The 19,550-nt window shown below is 42.1% G+C and overlaps 1 protein-coding gene and 1 pseudogene across 1 annotated transcript; both read left to right on the forward strand.

Moving 5' to 3' along the window:
* Positions 1-2,754: 2,754 nt before the first annotated feature.
* Positions 2,755-3,684, forward strand: LOC147895719 (cytochrome P450 71AP13-like). Its single transcript, XM_087382824.1, has one exon. It carries the CDS (start codon positions 2,755-2,757, stop codon positions 3,682-3,684), a length of 930 nt encoding a protein of 309 aa, XP_087238950.1.
* A 238-nt stretch (positions 3,685-3,922) lies between these two features.
* LOC147895720 (cytochrome P450 76C2 pseudogene) lies at positions 3,923-4,501 on the forward strand (annotated as a pseudogene).
* Positions 4,502-19,550: the final 15,049 nt, after the last annotated feature.

The raw sequence follows: 19,550 nt of genomic DNA on the forward strand, positions 1-19,550 counted from the left end.
ATTCCTCAAAGTGATAGATTTTTAAATGAAACCTTAAATTTTATTAAAGGCAATCTATGACTGCACTTTTGAGACCCAGCGGAGCAGGTCTCTAGCCCGTCGTAGACGGTTCAAATTACTTGTGTTTCAAAAGTGTAAGGAGAGCACTGCCTACTAGAAGGCAGTGCTAACAAATGAGCACCTCTCCTGTGAGTATGTCCACCGACCCAGTCAATTGTAAAGGGTTTCGCCAGTAAACTTGCCTGTTGCAGAACCTAGAAAAGTAGAGGGTTTGACCCTTCGAGACACGGGGAGAATAAGAACGTGCGAATAGAGGCTCCCAACTCAAGCGTAAGGGTGTGGGAACATCCTCTTTCAAGTTAATTTAAAAGAATCAATGAATCAAATCAAAAGTCAAGCTGGGCATCCTATGATTGTTGATACTCATCGATGATCAAATGAATCAAATCAAAAGTCAAGCCGGGAGAGAGAGAGAGAGAGAGAGAGAGAGAGAGGGGGGGGGGGGCATAAATATATAGATTTATCATCCACGTTTGAAATAGGGGAGAGAGAGAGAGAGAGAGAGGGCATGAATATAGATTTATATTTTTATGTATTTAAACATATATAGAAATATATATATATATGAATATATAAATATATTTATTTATTTATTTATTTATTTATTTACATCTATACATAAATATGTACTATATATATACAATAATAATTTCACCCCTTAAAGATGGGGTCTTGAAACTTGCAATTTAAATTCTTTAACTTGAAGAATTTTCAAGATCCCACCTTGAGACCCTGCGGAGCGGGTCTTTAGCCTGTGTATGAAACTTGTAATTTAAATTCTTTAAATTAAAGAATTTTTAAGATCCCACCTTGAGACCCGATGGAGTGGATGTCTAGCCCATCGTAGACGGGTCACTTTACTCGTTCAACTTCATTTAAAAGAATCAATTAATCAAATTAAAAGTCAAGCTGAGCATCTCACGACTGTTGATGCTCCCAACTTAAACGGAAGGGTGTGAGAACGTCCTCTTTAAAGTTAATTAAAAAGAATCAATGAATCAAATCAAAAGTCAAGCCAGGCATCCCACTACTGTTGATGCGCATCGATGATCAAATGAATCAAATCAATGAATCAATTCAAAAGTCAAGCTGGGCGTCCCACGACTATTAATGCTCATCGATGATCAAATGAATCAAATCAAAAGTCAAGCCGAGAGAGAGAGACATAGGCAGAGAGAGAGAGAGAGAGAGGGGGGGGGGGGCATAAATATAGAGATTTATCATTTACGCTTAAACGGGAGAGAGAGAGAGAGAGAGAGAGAGAGAGAGGGAGAGAGAGAGAGAGAGAGAGAGAGAGAGAGAGAGCATAAATATAGATTTTCATTTTTATGCATTTAAACATATATATAAATATATATATATATTATTTTTTATATACATCTATACATAAATATGTACTAGATATATATAATAATAATAATCTCACCCCTTAACGAGGGGGTCTTGAAACTTGCAATTTAAATTCTTTAAATTGAAGAATTTTTAAGATCCCACCTTGAGACCCTGCGGAGCGGGTCTCTAGCTTGTCTATGAAACTTGCAATTTAAATTCTTTAAATTGAAGAACTTTTAGGATCCCACCTTGGGATCCTACGGAGTGGGTCTCTAGCCCATCGTAAACGGGTCAAGTTACTTGTTCAAGTTAATTTAAAAGAATCAGTTAATCAAATCAAAAGTCAAGCCGGGCATCCCGCGATTGTTGATGCTTTCAACTCAAACAAAAGGGCATAGGAACATCCTCTTTCAAGTTAATTTAAAAGAATCAATGAATCAAATCAAAAGTCAAGCCAAGCATCCCACGATTGTGGATGCTCATCAATGATCAAATGAATCAAATCAAAAGTCAAGCCGAGCATCTCGCGACTGTTGATGCTGCCAACTCAAACAGAAGGGCGTGGGAACGTCCTCTTTCAAGTTAATTTTAAAAGAATCAATGAATCACATCAAAAGTCAAGCCGGGCATCCCAAGACTATTGATGCTCCCAACTCAAACTGAAGGGCGTAGGAATGTCCTCTTTCAAGTTAATTTAAAAGAATGAATGAATCAAATCAAAAAGTCAAGCCGGGCATCCGCGAGTGTTGATGCTCATCGATGATCAAAGGTGAACATTTGTCATGTGAAAAAAAAAATTACTCAACGTACATGGCACGACGGACTTCTCGATTTACAATCGTAAGACATCATCCATACCAAATTACCAATTAGCGTCGATTTGACATCCATAGTTCAGTAGCGATATTGAATTTCCAGCAGTCAAAGCTATGCCAGCTACAAGCTACAAGAATCAGCTAGCTCGCGAAGAGAAACTGTCCTTAATTACAGTCTGCCAAATTCCTCTGGTCGTCTCAACATTCCAATTGAGAAGCGCTTTGTCGGAGATTAGTAGCTTACCCTTCTTCTGAATTTTGAAATATGAAGCCCTGCATAAGCTTAAAGATCATTATATTTCCTCGATAAGTCAAATTTTGGGCAGATTGGAAGGCCTGAAAGGAAACCTTGGGTTGGGGGGTTGCCATTTCCACAGAAAAGATTGTTTAAACCTTGAGGTCGATTTCACATACTATACGAGTCAAAGCCACGCGAGCTACAAGAATGAGCTAGCTCCTGCGGCTGAGCGGCTCAATACAGGCGTGCAGATACGTCTGCAGCTCTGCTTAGCTGAACGCTCTCTCCATTGTCGATCGGAACAAAACCATGTCGCTGCTATGGAGCTCGCCTGCTGCATCCTACGTGATCGCACTCTGCCTGCCTGCTTTCGTTGCGACGTTGGCGTGGCTCTACATAACTTATGCATCGCCACGACGCCTTCCACCCAGCCCACCCTGTTTGCCCGTCATCGGGCATCTGCACCTCTTCCGTGCACCTCCTCATAAATCGCTTCACAGGCTCGCGCAGAAGTATGGACCCATTATGTTTCTCCGCCTGGGAAGCGCACCGACTGTTGTCATCTCTTCCGCTGCTATGGCGAAGCAGTTCTTTCTTGGACATGACGAAGAGTTTGCAAATAGACCTCAGATAGAAATCGCCGACCGTGTCCTCTACGGAAATCAAGCTGCGGTATTCATGGAATACAATCAGAGGTGGCGGGATATCCGCAAGCTGTACGTGCAGGAGATCTTGTCCGTCAAGAGCACAAGAGGCTACAAGAGCCTCAGAGACGAAGAGATTGCTTCCTTTCTTCTAGAGACGGAGAAACTGTCTGGCACAGCTTTGCACATTCGGAGCTTGCTAGGCCCATGGGCTGCTAACGTCGTAACACGGACTTTGTTCAGTGAAAGGGCGGAACTCTCAGGGCTTATGAAGGTGTTTCCAGAGCTGAGTGAGCTTTTCGCTAAGCCCATGATAGGAGATCTCATTCCTTATCTCAAGTGGTTCGACCCTGGCGGATACCGAAACCGTATCGATGCTGCGGTCAAGTCTCTGGACGCAATCCTCGAAAAGATTGTGAGCAAGCGCCTGCACGCTATCCAGGATGGAGGAGCAACGCCTACGGACATGCTCACATCGCTCTTGGATTTCAACAAAAAACTGACTGCACCCGACACGAGTGCCGTGAAAGCAATGCTGTTTGTACGTTTCTGCGTTTTCTCCACTGGATCAAAGTTGAAAACAGGAATACTCTAACTGATCGTTTGCGTTTATTTCCGTATTTCCCGTCGTACGAGCTAACTCTGTTCGATTCGTCTGTCTTCCTTCGATGCGCTCGGGCTCCTCTCGATTGCTCACCTATGTCTGAACTCTTAGCAGACTATTCATTTCCTTTCCAACGCGCAAGTTGACTGAATCACCAGCTCTCTTTTAATCCTCGCAGGAACTCCTGTTTGGAGGCACGGACACCACGAGCTCTTCGGTGGAATGGGCCATGGCGGAGATCCTCCGAGCTCCAGAGAAGATGAAGAAGCTCCAAGAGGAGCTGGATGCGGCCGTGGGAAATGAGAGGCAAGTGAAAGAGTCGGATTTCCCAAAGCTACCATATCTGCAGGCGGTGATGAAGGAGGTATGGAGGCTGCATCCACCAGCGCCCTTCCTCGTTCCACACTTCGCAAAGCAAGCAACAGAGGTGGCAGGGTATCGACTACCCCCAAACACCAGGCTCATGGTGAATGTGTGGGCTATAGGCAGAGAGGGCAACCAGTGGGAAAAGGCCACTGAATTCATGCCGGAGAGGTTCCTTGACCCCCACGGACATGCCAAAGACGTAGTTCTTTCCGGGAAAAGCTACGAACTCTTGCCATTCGGCAGCGGGCGACGCTCCTGCCCCGGCATGCACATGGGCATCGCAATGGCCAGCCTTGCTATGGCGAACCTAGCGCACAGCTTTGATTGGGAGCATGCCTCCTCTGCGTCCATCCCAATGGAAGAAACACTCGGAATCACTGCATCTCTCGCTCATCCCCTCCTTGTTATCCCCACACCCCGTCGCCCTCTTGCTCAACGTTAACTTGGCGGTAGAGCCACAAGACCTTGAAATGAATGAGTAAGATAACGCGTCTGCCAGCTAGAGACCCTATGCCTTGGGTCTCAAAGATTGCTTGATTTCAAGTAACTGGTTCCGAGCGTATAAGATTTTCCAATTTCGTCGTTTGAATTATTGTGGTTTGTGGTACATGAATTTGGGTTTAGTTTCTTCATGCATTTTACAAGTGCAGATGACAAAGTGATGAAAAAGGTAGGTGTTCCCAATTGTCTAACCATTGCGAAAAGATTTTTTTGAGATAGTGTTTGCACTCTGATGATGTTTGAAATTGTGAGAAGTCACAATAGCCTATATTCGATTGTAAGAGCTTTTCTATGTTAGTGTCTATTATTGCATCCTTTGCTTAAAGTGACTTTCCTTGTGGTTGCCCTAATTTGAGCATGCGCACCCAAGATGATGAAAGTATTTGTTTGACAAGGATTTTCATTGTTTTGAAGAAAATATTTTCTATTGATAGTGCAAAACGTCTATCTACGTTCATTAATTCCCATTTAACTATGGTTTGGTAGGAAGTACGTTCAAGAACATTGTATGCTCGCACTGTGTCAAAGAATAGTTTAGGATATGCAAGCTTTTCACAAAATTTGTCTTTGAAAATGCCTAGTCGTGAGAAACCTTCACATGGTGCAATAGCAATTGTTTGATTTTCATAGTCGACAACTTGCTGACTATTGTAGATGCCGTGAACTAAAGTGTCAGTTAGAAGTTCATCATCAGCAAAGTCGTTGGTTTTGGGTTCTATTTCCTGGTTTATTGCTTGCACAGTTTGAAGATATCTTACATGTTATTCCCAGGCATTGTTTACACACAAAACTGAAATGCGAGAAGCGTATATCTAGCATGTAACTATTGGTTACGTTCCTAAAAGGTGACGGTAAGCAGACACCAAAGGCTACATCCCAAAGACTAAGGCACCCATAGAGCACAACTGAGCAACAGGGGGACCAATGAAGGCACAGTGATCAAAGCAAAGCTAGTACATGATGCACCAAATGAGTGCGGAGGAGAGACAAAACAAGGGAGGACTGATGTCAACGGAATAAAGAGAGAGAGAGAGAGAGCATAAGCGAAGCACCTGAGGAAGTAGTCGCAGAAGCTAGTGAATAGGAGGCAGTTTGGTTAGTGGGAACTAGGTAAGGGATAGGAGAGTCCTAAATAAGCATAGTGCCACTGAAAACTATAAAGGAACCTCCTTGAGTAGGTACACTATTACTTCTTCCCTTATCCAAACGTAATAATAACACCTATTTCATTAATTTTGGACTTTTTCTGTTGTTTTTTGATAGAGCCCAAATATCCTTTCCAAATGAAAAGTTTACTTTGTGAAAATATCCTTCCCAAATCAAAATTTTACTTTCTGAAAATATTCTTTTCAAATCAAAAGTTCACTTTGTGGCACTATCATATTCACAAAAAAATATTGTTTTTTTAATCCATACTTTTGCACCAACATGCAAGAATTTGAAATAATCCTATATTAGAAATTCTAGCTATATCTAAGTTATTTGTTAATTTAATTATTTTTAATATCTTTCCTTGACGTGATAAATTTATAAATTCATGAAAGGAGACTTAAATATTTCATGAAAATAACATTGTCACTCGCAATATGCACAAAAATTTTAAAACTTTTAATAAATAGAAAAAAAGACATGATGCCATAAGACCCAAGTTTTGTATTGAACCAAAGAGGTATAATAGCAATTATAGCTATTATTATATGATTACATTGAGAGACGTTGCTCTCAGCTAGAGCCTTTATATCCAAAATGATATAGATTGAACATATGTTTACAATTTAAATTGTTGCTCTTAAAGAGCCTCAATTCATGCCATCTGCATAATTTGACTCCCCATTGTCTTATTGCTCAATGTCACGACAGTCCCTTGCCAAGTGCCATTTGCATTAACTCCCACTTGTCTTGCCAAGCCTTGCCCCTTGTGTACATTGACTCCCCATTATCGTATTGCTCAATGTGATAGTCCCTTGCTAGGTGCCATCTGCATTAACTCCCTATTGTCTTGCCAAGCCTTGACCCTTGGATGACATCCAGAGCAAAATACAGGTGCCATCTACATTAACTCCCACTTGTTTTGCCAAGCCTTGCCCCTTGGGTGCATTGACTCCCCATTGTCTTATTGCTCAATGTGATAGTCCCTTGCCAAGTGCCATCTGCATTAACTCCCTATTGTCTTGCCAAGTCTTGACCCTTGGGTGACATCCAGTGCATATTTTGACTCTCATTTGACATAGGAGGTGATGACTCTGATTATAATTGTCTTGAATTGGCTTCTTGCCTGGTACCCAAATAAAATCCTTCAATGGACTTTAATACAAAGCTTTAATCACGGACATTCTTCATTTGTGTTGTCTCCTTTTACTTCCTCCATGGCGAGTATCCTTAAAAATTCATGTATATGCAAAATACTTCGCTGTGGTATTTTTATTTTTCCTTCTACCTCATATCCCATGCGCTTCTTTGATTTCTTTGCCCTTGAATGCCAAGACACTATGATTGTCTCAGTTGAAACTTGAGAGACCGCTTCATCATTTGGGACCCACTCCTTCATTATACAATTAGTATACAATGTGTTGTTATCCATATTCTCCTTCCTGCCCTTTGGCTCATACCATACTGTTGTAAATGTTGTAGCTCTCCCTTGGCCATCTCTTTGCACATCAACTACTTTTGACCAAAACTTCACATTCTCATATTCATCATCCGATGGCCGAACCACAACAAAACAATCGACCTCTATATCTACTTGTGGCATAAACTCTCTCTTCTTCGGTCCACAATATGGATGTGGGAGTAATGATAGAAATTCATTTTCAAAGACTGGAGCTGGGTGCAAATCGTTATGAACATTTGGCCAAAACATATTGCATTCTTCCTTGACATCCTTTGAGCCTCGCATTCTCTCAAGGTCCTTTATTAAATTTCGTGTCTTGTTAATTATAGTGGTAGTGTGTTCTCTCCAAGTAGGCTTCAAATCAGGATATCTCCGGAGCATTTCCTCTTTGTATGTAATAAATGCTTTTAATCCTTCTATTTCACAGTTAGACCTCTCATTGAATTCTTGTATAGGAGCCCATGTTGGATACCTTTCCTTGCTGGGAATTGAAGTTAAGAGACTGTAAGGTTCTTCAGGTTCCCATTCTATATCATGAGAATACTGTTGCCATTGCATTATGGGTTTTTCATCTTTTTAAAGAAAACAAAAGTAGTGTGGATTGGTATGACCTTTCAATGCATCACCACCCGTTTGTATGAAAGGTAGAATGAAGCTCTTCCAATCATACATTCTTTCGAGCCTCTCACATACTGTACTTTCCTTATAACCACCAACTTGCCTGCCACATCTTCTTACCAAGTCATCTATTGTCTCCACATCCTTGCATTTAAGCTCCCTTGAGACTGTGCTAAAAACCTGATCGGTATCCTCATGTGTATAAAATCCACATTCGACCTCATTGAAGATTCGATGAGCAACTAGCATGGAGCAGAATGCAAACATGATTACATCTTATTTTCTCGCCAACAATTATCAGCTTGTATTCTCAAAGTCGATGGTAGGCGCCCTTTTTCTGCATGTACATTGCGAATTGCCTTCATAATAGATGTTACAACTTGATTGCTATCATGTAGATGCAAGGAATCAATCCGTATATCTGCAAAGAACTTAATTCCATGCACTAGCACTCCACATAGATGTGTCTTTAGAAAGTGCTTTCCTTGTAATTTAGGTGGAGTGGCAACAAAACGAGGCAATGTTGTTGTATTCTAATCCATGCCATCTACAATAAGGCACATGTAGTCATCGGGATGTGAAATAGCTTGCTCCTTCCAAAATGCATATTTTTGTCTGGAATGTCGAATAAAGTCATGATGAGATTTTCAGTTTTTTTTGTATAATCCCCTTTGATTTGGACATGTTGCACTCTCAATCGCTCGCTTTAAATCATCACAGACATTGCACTTTGACATTTTTTGCCTCCTTGGGATTTCAACATATCCAAAGTTCTTCTTCGAAAGAGTATACAAAGTATGAGAAGAAGCTATGGCATCCCCTCTTTGCCTTTGCTTTTCTGTAATAGAGTCAAATACTTTGAGCTTTGTCAAACCCATTGGAAGGTGCATTTCAGTGATTGCGTCACCGTTAGGGAGTTTGGTAGATATATGGGGTTGAGGTAAAGCATTTTCATGTATGAAGTCTTGCAAAATTGTTGTTGCCCTGACAGTTGAGATTCTTAATTTGGACCTTCCTCTATTACCGTGAATGCTAAATTTGTTTCCGCCCTTTGCCTTGGTGACTAAATCCCAATATGTACCATGGGATAATCCACTAATATTGTGGTATGCCTTATTGCAAATCTTTTTTCCATTTACGAGAGGTTTTACCTTTTGTTTGGAACTGAGCCTTTTATTGCCATTCTGAAGAAAGCCAAAGAGACTTGTGAGAAGGTATTCATTTCCTTCGCTTCCTCTTCTTTGCCACACATGTCCTCTACATTCCCTGATGTCTGCAAGATCAATGAAGTGCATACATCTTCACTTGCAACATAGATATCCCAATGCATTTAACATGTTCTCCTCCTCCATTACTCTCTTCCTCTTTGGTTGCTTTTGTGGATCTGCCTGACTTTGCTTTCTCTTCATGCATATGTATGCCCGTTTTTGTTCCTCGTGCACGTTATCTGTATTTATGCACTTCTTCTCCTCGCATTTGTTTGTAACCAAGCATCCATGATTGGTTGTTGCATCCTTGGCCATATCACAATCAAAGTTAAATAATGAATAATCCTCTGTTGTTCTCATCCTCGTTTCTAAGATACTCTTAGGACCATTCAATGAATTCAATATTCTACGAGAGTATTGAGAACCTTGAAACTCTTCCACTCCTGAGAGAACATCACTCATTGGGACATCTTGCAAGGCTTTCACAAATCCACAAGCTTGATTGACATCAGGTTTGTTAATGTGCATGAACTCATCCACACTTGACATCGCTATTGAAACCTTTGCCCTTCTCATTGTGCAAGAATTCATCCACCCTAGATAAGGCTTCGCTTCTAAAATCTTTTTTTTTCTCGGAACCAATGAACTCATCCACTCTAGATAAGATGTCACTTCTATAATTGAGTACATTGAAATCATCCACATTTGAAGTGATAGAGCCTGGCACATGGACACGCTTTTTAGGTCCTTTGATATTGTAGTATACCTTGTCTTTCTCATTGAAAACCACGTGCCTCTTTCTCATGTTTAAAAATTGCATGCTCCATCTCATATTCTTGCCTACCTCATAGTAGGGATCACATAAGGATGTTATGTTATCAACCATACCATCATCAGTGACTTTTAGAATCCTCATCTATGCAAATAACCATTGCTCCACTTGTTCAAATCCCAATACTTCACCTTCTGCTACAGTCTTATTTGCAAATGATCTCATTTGTAAAATGTCCCCTATAGTAAAATCCAAGGTGGTGCACTTTGTATTCTTGATAATGTCTGTTGCATAAGTCTCATCTTTGTCCCATGCTATAAATGATTTGTTGGATGCATTGTAGGGCATAACATCTCCAAGTGTTTCCATATCTCCACATTTATACTTTAGCTCAACATGTACGCTAAGAATCTTTGATACAGTAACTGCCACCTTATCTTCACCAAGTCTTCGAAAGTGGCAAACTGAATTGGGATCACTATCATGGACTGTAGCAAATGCAACTACTTCTCTTTTGCTACATAAAATCACATCCATCCCTGGAACAAAATCTATAGCCATCTCCTTTGTGAGAGTCCTTCGCAAGCAAGCTGCAGTAGCAACAATTACATAAATATTAGTCTCTTTTTCATAATCTACTCATTTATTATAATTTTTAATTAGTACTTAATTTATTCGTGGGAGAAGTTATCCAATCAAGTCTCATCAGATGGACACGCCAAGTTATCCTTTGCATGGTCGATTGAGCATTAAATACTATTTTTGCTCTAGTGTCATGCACATCCATAAAAAAACACGATGCTCGGTATGTTATCTGATCAAGTACTTATGGGATGGGCGCACCACTTTGCATGTAAATCGATTCCACCTAGTTGAAGGTGCTTTGCATGGTCGATCGAGCATGAAATACCATTTTTGCCTTAGTGTCATGCACATCTGTAAAAAAACACGTTGCTAGGTGTGTTATCCGACCAAGTACTTATGCGATGGGAATGCCACTTTGCATGTAATTCAATTCCACCTAGTTGAAGGTGTGTACAAAGTATTGTGCCCATCGGATATGCTTTGCATTGTGGATCAAGCATAAAGCACCGTTTTTGCCTTAGTGTCATGCACAATCATAAAAGAACACGGTCCTAGGTGTGTTATTCAAACAAGTACTTATCGGATGGGGGATCCACTTTGCACGCAAGTCCGTTTCAACTAGGTTGAGATGCGTGCAAAGTATTGTCACCATCAAATATGCTTTGCATGGTCGATCGAGTATTAAATACCATTTTTACCTTAGTGTCATGCACATCCGTAAAAAAACACGCTGCTAGGTATGTTATCCGATCAAGTACTTATGCGATGGGAATGCCACTTTGCATGTAAGTCAATTCTACCTAGTTGAAGGTGTGTGCAAAGTATTGTGCCCATCGGATATGCTTTACATTCTGAATCAAGCATAAAACACCGTTTTTGCCTTAGTGTCATGCACAACCATATAAAAACACGGCCCTAGGTGTGTTATTCAAACAAGTACTTATCGGATGGGGGCTCCACTTTGCACGCAAGTCCATTTCAACTATGTTGAGGTGCATGCAAAGTATTATCATGATCGGATATGCTTTGCATGGTCGATCATGCATTATATAGCGTTTTTTTCCTAGTGATATGCACATCCGTAAAAAAACACGCCCTTAGGTGTGTTATCTAACCTAACTGTACTTATCGAATGGGTGTGCCTCTTTGAGAACATTTTAATACCACCTAGGTTGAGGTGTAGGAAAAGTGTTGTACCCATCGGATATCCTTTGCATGGTCGATCGAGCATTAAATACTATTTTTGCTCTAGTATCATGCACATACGTAAAAAAACACGCTGCTAGGTATGTTATCAGATCAAGCACTTATGGGATGGGAGGGCCACTTTGCATGTAAGTCAATTCCACCTAGTTGAAGGTGTGTGCAAAGTATTGTGCCCATCGGATATGCTTTGCATTGTCGATCAAGCGTAAAATGCCGTTTTTGCCTTAGTGTCATGCACAACCATGAAAAAACACAGTCTTACGTGTGTTAATCAAAGAAGTACTTATCAGATGGGGGCTCTACTTTGCACGCAAGTCCGTTTCAACTAGGTTGAGATTTGTGCAAAGTATTGTCACCATCAGATATGCTCTGCATGGTCGATTACACATTATACAACGTTTTTCTGGTAGTGATATGCACATCGGCAAAAAAACACGCCCTTAGGTATGTTATCTGACCAAGTACTTATCGAATGGGTGTGCCTGTTTGAGAACATTTCAATACCACCTAGGTTAAGGCGTAGGAAAAGTATTGTGCCCATGGGATATGCTTTGCATGGTTGATCGAGCATTAAATACCATTTTTGCCTTGGTGTCATGCACATCCGTAAAAAAACACGCTACTAGGTGTGTTATCTAATCAAGTACTTATGCGATGGGAATGCCACTTTGCATGTAATTCAATTCCACCTAGTTGAAGGTGTGTGCAAAGTATTGTGCCCATCGGATATGCTTTGCATTGTGGATCAAGCATGGATATGCTTTGCATTGTGGATCAAGCATAAAACACCGTTTTTGCCTTCGTGTAACGCACAACCATTAAAAAACATAGTCCTAGGTGTGTTATTCAAATAAGTACTTATCAGATGGGGCTCCACTTTGCACACAAGTATCTTTCAACTAGATTGAGATGTGTGCAAAGTATTGTGACCATTGGATATGCTTTGCATGGCCGATCACGCATTATACATCGTTTTTCAGCTAGTGATATGCACATCTGAAAAAAACACGCCCTTTGAGTACTTATCATATGGGTGTGCCTCTTTGAGAACATTTCAATACCACCTCGGTTGAGGCATAGGAAAAGTGTTGTGCCCATCGAATATCCTTTGCATGGTCGATCGAGCATTAAATACTATTTTCGCTCTAGTGTCATGCACATCCGTAAAAAAACACACTGCTAGGTATGCTATACGATCAAGCACTTATGGGATGGGCGTGCCACTTTGCATGTAAGTCGATTCCACCTAGTTGAAGTTGTGTGCAAAGTATTGTGCCCACCAGATATGCTTTGCATTGTGGATCAAGCATAAAACACCGTTGTTGGCTAAGTGTCATGCCCAACCATGAAAAAACACGGCCCTAAGTGTGTTAATCAAACAAGTACTTATCGGATGGGGGCTCCACTTTTCACGCAAGTCCATTTCAACTGGGTTGAGATGTGTGCAAAGTATTGTCACCATCGGATATGCTCTGCATGGTCGACTATGCATTATACAACGTTTTTTCGGTAGTGATATGCACATCGGCAAGAAAACACACCCTTAGGTATGTTATCTGACCAAGTACTTATCGGATGGGTGTGCCTCTTTGAGAACATTTCAATACCACCTAGGTTAAGGTGTAGGAAAAGTATTGTGCCCATCGAATATGCTTTGCATGGTCGATCGAGCATTAAATACCATTTTTGCCTTGGTGTCATGCACATCCATAAAGAAACACGCTGCTAGGTGTGTTATCCGATCAAGTACTTATACGATGGGAATGCCACTTTGCATGTAAGTCAATTCCACCTAGTTGAAGGTGTGTGAAAAGTATTGTGCCCATCGGATATGCTTTGCATTGTGGATCAAGCATAAAACACCGTTTTCTCCTTAGCGTCATGCACAACCATATAAAAACACAGCCCTAGGTGTGTTATTCAAACAAGTACTTATTGGATGGGGGCTCCATTTTGCACGCAAGTCCGTTTCAACTACATTGAGGTGCGTGCAAAGTAGTGTCACCATCGGATATGCTTTGCATGGCCGATCACGCATTATACACCGTTTTTCCCTAGTGATATGCACATCCGTCAAAAAACATGCCCTTAGGTGTGTTATCCGACCAAGTACTTATCGGATGGGTGTGCCTCTTTGAGAACATTTCAATACCATGTAGGTTGAGGCATAGGAAAATTGTTGTGCCCATCGGATATGCTTTGCATGGTCGATCGAGCATTAAATACCATTTTTGCCTTAGTGTCATGCACATGCGTAAAAAATCACGCTGCTAGTTATGTTATCCGATCAAGCACTTATGGGATGGGCATGCCACTTTGCATGTAAGTCAATTCCACCTAGTTGAAGGTGTGTGCCAAGTATTGTGCCCATCGAATATGCTTTGCATTGTCGATCAAGTATAAAACACCATTTTTCCCTTAGTGTCATGCACAACCATGAAAAAACACGGTCCTAGGTGTGTTAATCAAATAAGTACTTATCGGATGGGGGTTCCACTTTGCATGCAAGTCCGTTTGAACTAGATTGAGATGCATGCAAACTATTATCACCATCGGATATTCTCTGCATGGTCGATTACGCATTATACGTCTTTCCTATAGTGATATGCACATCTGCAAAAAAACACGCCCTTAGGTATGTTATCTGACCAAGTACTTATCGGATGGGTGTGCCTCTTTGAGAACATTTCAATACCACCTAGGTTAAGGCATAGGAAAAGTATTGTACCCATGGGATTGTTGAGAGATCACGCTCAACATCATGTGATCATGTGTGCATAGCACCATCACGTGATCATATGTGCATAGCACTAACCTTATAGAGTGCTATAAAGGAAAGGGTTAGATCCCCTAACCCTAACCCTAAAAGGGTTTGTATATATTCTATTTTTTCAACTAATTCTAGTGTACAGTTAGTCATTTTTGGTGTGCTCTCTAGCTGTGCCCTCTCTCCTCATCTCCACTCTTCTCCTCTCCACTCTTCATATTTTGTCATGGTATCAGAGCATGGTTCTGCCTTCCGTTGAGGCGCCATCCTTCTTGTAAGAGAGATTGTGAGATTGAGAGTTCTCTTGAGTGATTGTGAGATCATTCCTTTCACTTCCATTGAGTGATAGAGAAATTCCCGTCCATCTGAGAGGAATTTCCATCCATGAGAGATTTCCGTTAATCTCCTTCCATTTTATTCATTGTTTCATTGAGAGATTCATTGTTTGAGAGACATTTGTGAGAGTGATTTCCATCTTTAAGAGAAAGAAAGAGAGAGTTCTTTCAGTGTGATCTTCATTTGAGAGAAAGAGATCCACTTGTATTCATCTTGAGAGAATTCAAGCGACGAGTTTCTGCTTCAAACTATGCTTTGGATGCTCAGCCGCTCCGTCAAACTTTGCTAATCTACAAAAGCCGTTTTCTACAACGACTCGACATACTTAGCCTTGCTCGCCATCAACAGCCTTGCTCTTGCTTTGATCGACTACTCCAACTAGTACTTCTAAGGCTCTAAGCCTACGGCTTCCAACACTTGACAATGGCGCAACAATAGCGTCTTGCAAGACTCCTTCAACGGCTGCTTCTAGTCATCAGCAACCTTCAGAGTTTGTCTTGCTGCACTCCTCCATCGACCTCTATGAACTGAGCAGCCTATCAACTTCAAGCAAAGGCCCATTGCTCTCTATGAGACTTGGCCATCTACAAGCTTGCAGCTGCCCTCACTACAACGAACAACACCACAGCGCCAAGCTTCCTCACCAGCAGTGAAGCAAACGAGCTTGAGGCTCCTGCCATCAACAACAGCCTCCAAGGCCATCGACGACTCCCGGCTCTTCCTCGACCACCAATAGTAGCAATCGAGCCTCTGTATCGGTCACTAGTCGAAGTAGCAGCCGCCTCTAGCCTAGCGCTGCACATGCAAGCTCCAAGCAATGGCCAGCCTACCTTGCAACTCCCCAGCCAACATCGCTTGAGGCTTCACCAATGGATGCCTCACCAACCATCGCTTGATAGCAGAGCTCCAAAGCCACAGCAACGCGACGGCTCAGCAGCTTGCGCCGCAACAGCGCCATCTCTAAGAGCTCACGGGACTGCTAGGGAGAAGACAACGGAATCTCCAAGATTTCGTCAGAATCTTGGATAGATTCCGGTGCACCATTGGTCGACACGTGGCAGATAGGATAGAACCACGGTCCGATGAAGATCACCTTGGGTTAACTGGCTGACCCACAGTTGGACATGTGGCACCTCATCTCCAAGTGCCACGTAATCTTATATGACACGTGGCAATCGATTGCCACGTCATCAGCCTATCCACATTGACACGTCAGCAATCCATGTCATCAGGCCACATCATCACCGACTGCCATGTCATTACCGACTGCCACATCATCACCGACTGTCACGTCACCTGCCATGTCATCAGTGACACATCATCAGCCACGTCACTTGCCACATCATCAGCCACATCATCTGTGCCATGTCATCAGCCACATCACCTGTGCCATGTCATCAAGGACATGTCATCAGTGCCACGTCAGCATTGCCACGTCACCCTGCTGACATCATCTGTGCCACCTCAGCACTACCACCTCAGCAGTCCAGTCAGCACTGACCCCTGCAGGCACAGTCCCTTGCCAGGCACACTATGCACACACTGCATGTGCACACTCCTGCCACCTCAGCACAGAGCTTCACTGGCACACCTCTTGCTAAGCACAATGCCACATCATCACTGCATGTGACTCACAGTGACACATCATCATTGAGCTCCATTTGCACTCCTTTTACCCCTCCACCTAGATCAAGTCGTATCTCTTGATCCAGGAAGAACTTGAGGGTGCTCCAAAAAGGAAAGTCGCTCGTTTTTTTGTGCTCTACGCACTCGTTACATCACGCACACATTTCGGTGCAAGTTACACTCACATTTGTGCCTCACCGACAAAACCACTTCCTTCATGCACATTTGCCTCTACATCGACGCATCTGACCCAGCACTTAAAAAGAATGAAAGAAAAGGAATTATTTGCTGCTCTTTCATTGATCGACGGTTGGTTTAGATCTAGATCAGAGTAGACTAGATCACCATAGAGGGGACGCTTTCAATTCCCCAAGTTGCCAATCTAAGCCATGCCCAAAATTCTCGACTAGTACCTACTCGGAGTCAGTCCATACGATCACATCCGATTTCACATCATTACATTACCTGAAACCTTACGTTCATCTGTTCAATGAGCAGACTTCAGAGTTCAGAGGCATTCCAGATTGATTTAGTGGGCAAATAGCACTTGATTTCACACACACATGCCACCATTGTAAAGCCTATTTGGCTATCTCACGGCATCGTGCACATCATTTTTCAGCCTTGTAAAGCCTCTTGGCTATTCCCGGCATCATTGCCACAAGCCTTGTAACACAGATCAGATCTTATATACTACAGTTCTATCTTCACCGATGGTACAGAGATTTCACTTAGCATCTTCAGTGTATTTGCGGTTGATTCATACAGAGTTTTCCAGGACACTTTTTGAGTACATTTCTTGCACCATGTCGCCTAGCAACCTCAATCTGGAGGCATCTGCTAAGTTAGACAACTCCAATTACGGTACATGGAAATACCGAATGGAGACCATTCTTGTGCTTCAGGACAAATGGGAGTATGTCGATGGATCTATACCTAGACCATTGGCCGATCCAGCCACCAGTAGCTTCACTCCATCTGTTGTCACAGCACTAGCAACGGGATCTACATCGGGATCTACATCTACACAAACAGTTTCCGCACCAGTAGCAGATCCTGCCATTGCCCGAGCTCAAGCAGAATGGGATAAGAAAGACAAGTATGCCTATCACCTGATCAAGCAGAATGTGCAAGATGTCATGCTAGGACAGCTCAACACAGTCAAGACATCAAAAGAAGCATGGGATATGTTCGCAGCTCTCTACGAGTCCAAGAACACATCCAGGATTCTCACCCTGAGAAACCAGATCAACCAGAGTTTCCGCAATAGCAGTGAAACCGGTCATGCTTATGTACTCCGCATCAAAGACTACAACAATCAACTTGCAGCAGCAGGAGAGACTATGAATCCCGTAGAAATGGTTCAAGTAATCCTGAATGGACTAGGAGAAGGATATGAGAATCTAGTCTAGAGTATTGCCATCCAACGGCAAATTCCAACACTGGAAGAACTTCAGTCAGTTCTACTTGGTGAAGAACTCAGGACTCGGGCCATTCAAGCACGTAAAGGTCATTCTAATGATCAGGCATTCACAGCTTCAGACAGAAGCAGAGGCAAAGGCAGAAACAGAGGTAGATCATATTAGAAAAGTGGTCATCATCAACAAAATCAAAGTCAGAATCAGCATCAGCATCATCCTCAGCAACATCAAAATCAGCAAAGAGGAAATCATTCCAACCGAGGAAGATTCCAAAGACGAGGGAATGCATCCACCAATGTGTCAAACATTCAATGCAACTACTGTCACAAGTTTGGACACTATGAAAGAGATTGCCACAAGAAGCAGTATGACCAAGGCGGTCAATCCAGCAGTAATCGAGGGAATTCCCGAGGAAGAGGAAATCATCGTGGTGGACATTCTAGTCACAGTCATTTTGCAAATGAACATGGCAATATGTTTCTTGCAAGCGAGGAATTGCATCAGACTGATACAATGCACCTAGACACTGATTTCAATCCCAAAGAGGATTTCAGCTATCAAGTCGACCAAGTGGAACAGGATCCTTGGTACATCGACAGCGGTGCATCATCTCATATGACAAATCATCAGGAACGGTTCACAGAAATGAAGCCATTAGAAGGACAAAAGAATGTCATCTACACAGCAAACAATACACCGAATCCGGTTCAAGGGACAGGTGTTATCCCTATGAACAATTTCACTGGTACAAAAGGATTAGTCAAAGATGTGCTCTATGTTCCGAAGCTCAGCAAGAACCTCTTGTCAGTAGGTCAAATGACGGAACACAACTACAAAGTCATCTTCGACGGTGATGAATGCACTATCAGAGACAAATCCAAAAGAGGTCAGCTAGTAGCAAAAGGTGTCAAGGAAGGACGCTTATACAGGATGCTAGCTACAGTACCAGATAAGCATGCCATGTCAGCTCAAATGCAACAAATGCCACTATCTGCAAAATGGCACAAGAGATATGGTCATATCAACTTCAAGTACTTGTTAGATCTAAGGAATCAGAATATGGCAATTGGGATTCTGAAGCTATAGTTTCTTGGAAAGGTTTGTGAAGCATGCTGCTTCGGCAAACAAAAGTGAACCAACTTTGTCAGAAGTACCTCTCGTGCACGACGTATTCTTGATTTGATTCATACAGATGTATGGGGTTATGCCCAGACCCGCAGCATCAATGGTTCACTTTATTACTTGACCTTCATCGACGACTACAGCAGATATTGTTGGGTCTACTTTCTGAAAGAGAAATCTAAAGTGTTTGCCAGATTTCAAGAATTCAAAGCCATGGTAGAAAACCAAACAAGCAGAAAGATCAAGGTCATGAGATCAGACAGAGGAGGTGAATACATGTCTTCAGCATTCATGAACTTTTGCAAAAATCATGGCATTCGAAGACAATTCACATGTGCAGATACTCCTCAGCAAAATGCAAGAGCTGAAAGGAAGAATGGGACTTTAGCAGACAATGCTAGAGCCATGCTTAGTGAAAAGCATCTTCCGAATCAGTATTGGGTAGAAGCAATAGCTACAGCTAACTACTTGCTTAATCGGCTTCCTACTGAACCGATACAAGGTATGACTCCTTATGAAGCATTCACTGGACACAAGCCATGCATTGGGCATCTCCGCATATTTGGTTGGATAGCATATGCCCACATACATGATGATCATCGCAGGAAATTGGATGCAAAGTCACGCAAATGCATCATGGTTGGCTACAGTGAAGAAAGCAAATCATACAAATTGTATGATCCCATCAACCGCAAAGTCATTATCTCCAGAGATGTAA

Source organism: Dipteris shenzhenensis, chromosome 12 (genome assembly GCF_047967505.1).
Source record: "Dipteris shenzhenensis isolate YYH24624 ecotype China chromosome 12, Dip_SZ_1.0, whole genome shotgun sequence".
Classification (NCBI taxonomy): Eukaryota; Viridiplantae; Streptophyta; class Polypodiopsida; order Gleicheniales; family Dipteridaceae; genus Dipteris; species Dipteris shenzhenensis.